The sequence below is a fragment of the Aureococcus anophagefferens genome, assembly GCF_000186865.1.
Source record: "Aureococcus anophagefferens unplaced genomic scaffold AURANscaffold_217, whole genome shotgun sequence".
Taxonomy (NCBI): domain Eukaryota; class Pelagophyceae; order Pelagomonadales; family Pelagomonadaceae; genus Aureococcus; species Aureococcus anophagefferens.
Window position 1 is genome coordinate 4,946 of NW_008705755.1, and position 3,104 is coordinate 8,049.

Genomic DNA, 3,104 nt, shown 5'->3' on the forward strand with positions numbered 1-3,104 from the left:
GGCCCCGGCGCCGGCGGCCCGCGGCCGGCGACTGCTCCGACGGCGACTCGTCCGCGGGCTCCCTCGACGGCTCGCTCCACGGCCTCCTCGACGGCTCGCTCCACGGCCTGCGCCGCGCGCGGGACGGCTCGCTCCACGGCCTCCTCGACGGCTCGCTCCGCGGCCTCCGGGGCGGCGGCGGCGGGGGCGACGACGCGGCGCGGCACTCGCCCCTGAGCCTCCCGCGCCACGCGCTCGCCACGGGCGAGTCCCTCGACGCCAGCGACCACTTCCGCGGCGACGCCATGGCCCGCGCGCTGCCGGAGACGTCCCTCCGCCGCGCGCGCGAATTCGACGACTCGTCGCACCGCTCCGCGCTGCGTGGAACTCACATCTTCAACCCGACTTCAATGTGCGCGTATGCGACCGTTTCGACGCAAGGCTTTCGACCGTGCTTCGAGAACTCGACGAGAGCAATCGATCCGTCCAAAAATCAGCCGAATCGACTTCGATTTGACCGAGATAGAGAGTTCTGAAGTTTGGTTGGGATAACCCAGCTCACTGCTTGATTTCCACACAGGCTCCGCGGGCTCGCGCCACTCGTACCGCGGCGACCTCGACGACTCGCTCGCCTGGCGCGCGCGCTGCGCCCGGAAGCCCGCCGTTCCCAGGTAATCCGACGGAATCAGGTGGCGAGGGGAGACGACGCTACCCCTAGCGATAGCTCGTGTGATCGCCACGCATTTTCTAATTTGAGTTGCTCGTGTATTGCACCTCTGCGATAATCGACTGCAGCACTCCGCGTCGACGGACTTCGGAGCCGTCGTCGGAGCGTCCCAACCCACCGCACGTGCGTACCCGCGCGCCTCCCCCCCGCGGCGCCCCTCCCGCGCGTCGCCGTCGAGATTTCCACCAAAGTCGTCGCGCACGTCGTCGCCGAGCGCACTTCACCATCGTGTTGCCGTACCGTCCCTCCCTCGTCCCGTACCGTTCCGCCCTGGTCGCGCTCCATGCGTCGCGCCCCCTCGCGCGCCCCGCAACCCCCGAGCGCCCCGAGAGTAAAAACGCGCGCGCGCAGGTCTCGGCCGCGCGGCGGGCGTACGAAAAGGAGGCCGCGATGGGCCCGGCGCGCGCGGACGCGGGCTTCAAGCGCCACCCCGAGGAGTTCCCCGTGCCGGACCCGAAGGACGCGTCGACGCCCGACGCCTGGGTGAAGCGGAACCCCGCGCTCGTGCGCCTCACGGGCCGCCACCCGTTCAACGTCGAGCCGCCCCTCCCGCTCCTCGAGGCGCACGGCCACTCGACGCCCGCGAGCCTCCACTACGTGCGGAACCACGGCGCCGTGCCCGTGGCCTACGGTAGCGCGGCCGAGGCCGACGCCGTCTACGACGGCTGGCGCTGCGAGGTCCTCGCCGGCGGCGGCGTCGAGGCGAAGTCGCTCTCGATGGCGGACCTCGAAAAGTTCCCCAAGGTCGTCGTGCCGTCGCTCCTCGTCTGCGCGGGGAACCGGCGCAAGGAGCAGAACATGATCAAGCGCACCATCGGCTTCAACTGGGGCGCCGCGGGCCTCGGCATGTCCGAGTGGGGCGGCTGCCACCTCGCGGACGTGCTCGCGTCGCTCGGCGCGCCGACGGACCCCGCGGCCTGGGACGGCGGCGGCCACGTCTGCTTCCGGGGCCCGGACAAGGAGCTGCCCGGCGGCGCCGACGGGTCCTACGGCACGTCGCTCACGCTCCGCTACGTCATGGACAAGTCGAACGACGTCATCCTCGCGTGGGACTGTGTGCAAATCAAATCTTCAACCCGACTTCAATGTGCGCGTATGCGAATGTTTTGACACGAGAACTTTCGCTGTGCTTCGAGAACTCGACGAGAGCAATCGATCCGTCCAAAAATCAGCCGAATCGACTTCGATTTGACCGAGCTAGAGAATTCTCAAGTTTGGCCCCGACGTCCCAGCTCACTGGTTGATTTGCACACAGGCGTGGGAGCAGAACGGCGCGCGGCTCCAGGCGGACCACGGCTTCCCGCTGCGCATCCTCATCCCGGGCTTCATCGGCGGCCGCATGGTCAAGTGGCTCAAGGAGATCAAGATCTCGCCCGAGCAGAGCGACAACCACTACCACTTCAAGGACAACCGCGTGCTGCCCGTGAACGTGACGCCCGAGCAGGCCGAGGCCGAGGGCTGGTGGTTCAAGCCCGACTACATCATCAACGAGCTCAACATCAACAGCGCCATGTTCCACCCGGGCCACGGCGAGGTGCTCGATTTGGCGACCGCGGGGCCGACGTACGACGTCGAGGGCTACGCGTACGGCGGCGGCGGCCGGAAGATCATCCGCGTCGAGGTCACGCTCGACGGCGGCGCGTCGTGGTTCCTCGTCAAGGACGGCGACGTCACGCACCCGCCGAACACGCCGAACAAGGCCGGCAAGTACTGGGGCTGGTGCTTCTGGAAGATCACGGTGCCGACGGCGGACCTCCTCAAGGCGCCGAACGTCGCGTGCCGCGCGTGGGACGCGGCGATGAACACGCAGCCGTCGAACCTGACGTGGAACGTCATGGGCATGCTCAACAACCCCTGGTTCACCGTCGTCAAGCACTTCGACGCGGGCCCCGCGGGCACGCCGGTCCTCGTCTTCGAGCACCCGACGCTCGCGGGCGCGCAGGCCGGCGGCTGGATGACCGACGACGCGCGGCGCCTCGCCGGCGCGTCGCTCACGCCCGAGTCCGCGGGCGCGGCGGCCATGCGCGACATGCACGCGGCGCGCGCGGCCGCCGTCGGCGGCGGCGACGACGTCGCGGCCGCGCCCGCGCCCGCGGCCAAGGCCACGGGCGCGCCCCTCGGCAACACCTACACGCTCGCGGACGTCGCCAAGCACGACACGCCCCAGGACTGCTGGATCGCCGTCAACGGCGTCGTCTACGACACGAACCCCTACCTCGCGGAGCACCCCGGCGGCGCGTCGTCGATCACGATGAACGCGGGCACGGACGCGACGGACGAGTTCACGGCCATCCACAGCCGCAAGGCCTGGACCCTCCTCGACAAGTACGCCATCGGCACGCTCGCGGCCGACGGCGGCGGCGCCGCCGCGGCCGCGGACGCGCCGCGCCTCGACGCC

General features: G+C 70.0%; 1 protein-coding gene across 1 annotated transcript; it reads left to right on the plus strand.

Moving 5' to 3' along the window:
• Nucleotides 1-1,096: 1,096 nt before the first annotated feature.
• On the plus strand, nucleotides 1,097-3,050 carry AURANDRAFT_55689 (hypothetical protein; the record flags this gene model as incomplete). The annotated part of the gene is made up of 3 exons (XM_009044263.1): nucleotides 1,097-1,762; nucleotides 1,971-2,759; nucleotides 2,808-3,050. Coding segments are annotated over 3 exons (1,698 nt in total), but the record flags the coding sequence as incomplete, so codon positions are not given.
• Between the last annotated feature and the right edge of the window lie 54 nt (nucleotides 3,051-3,104).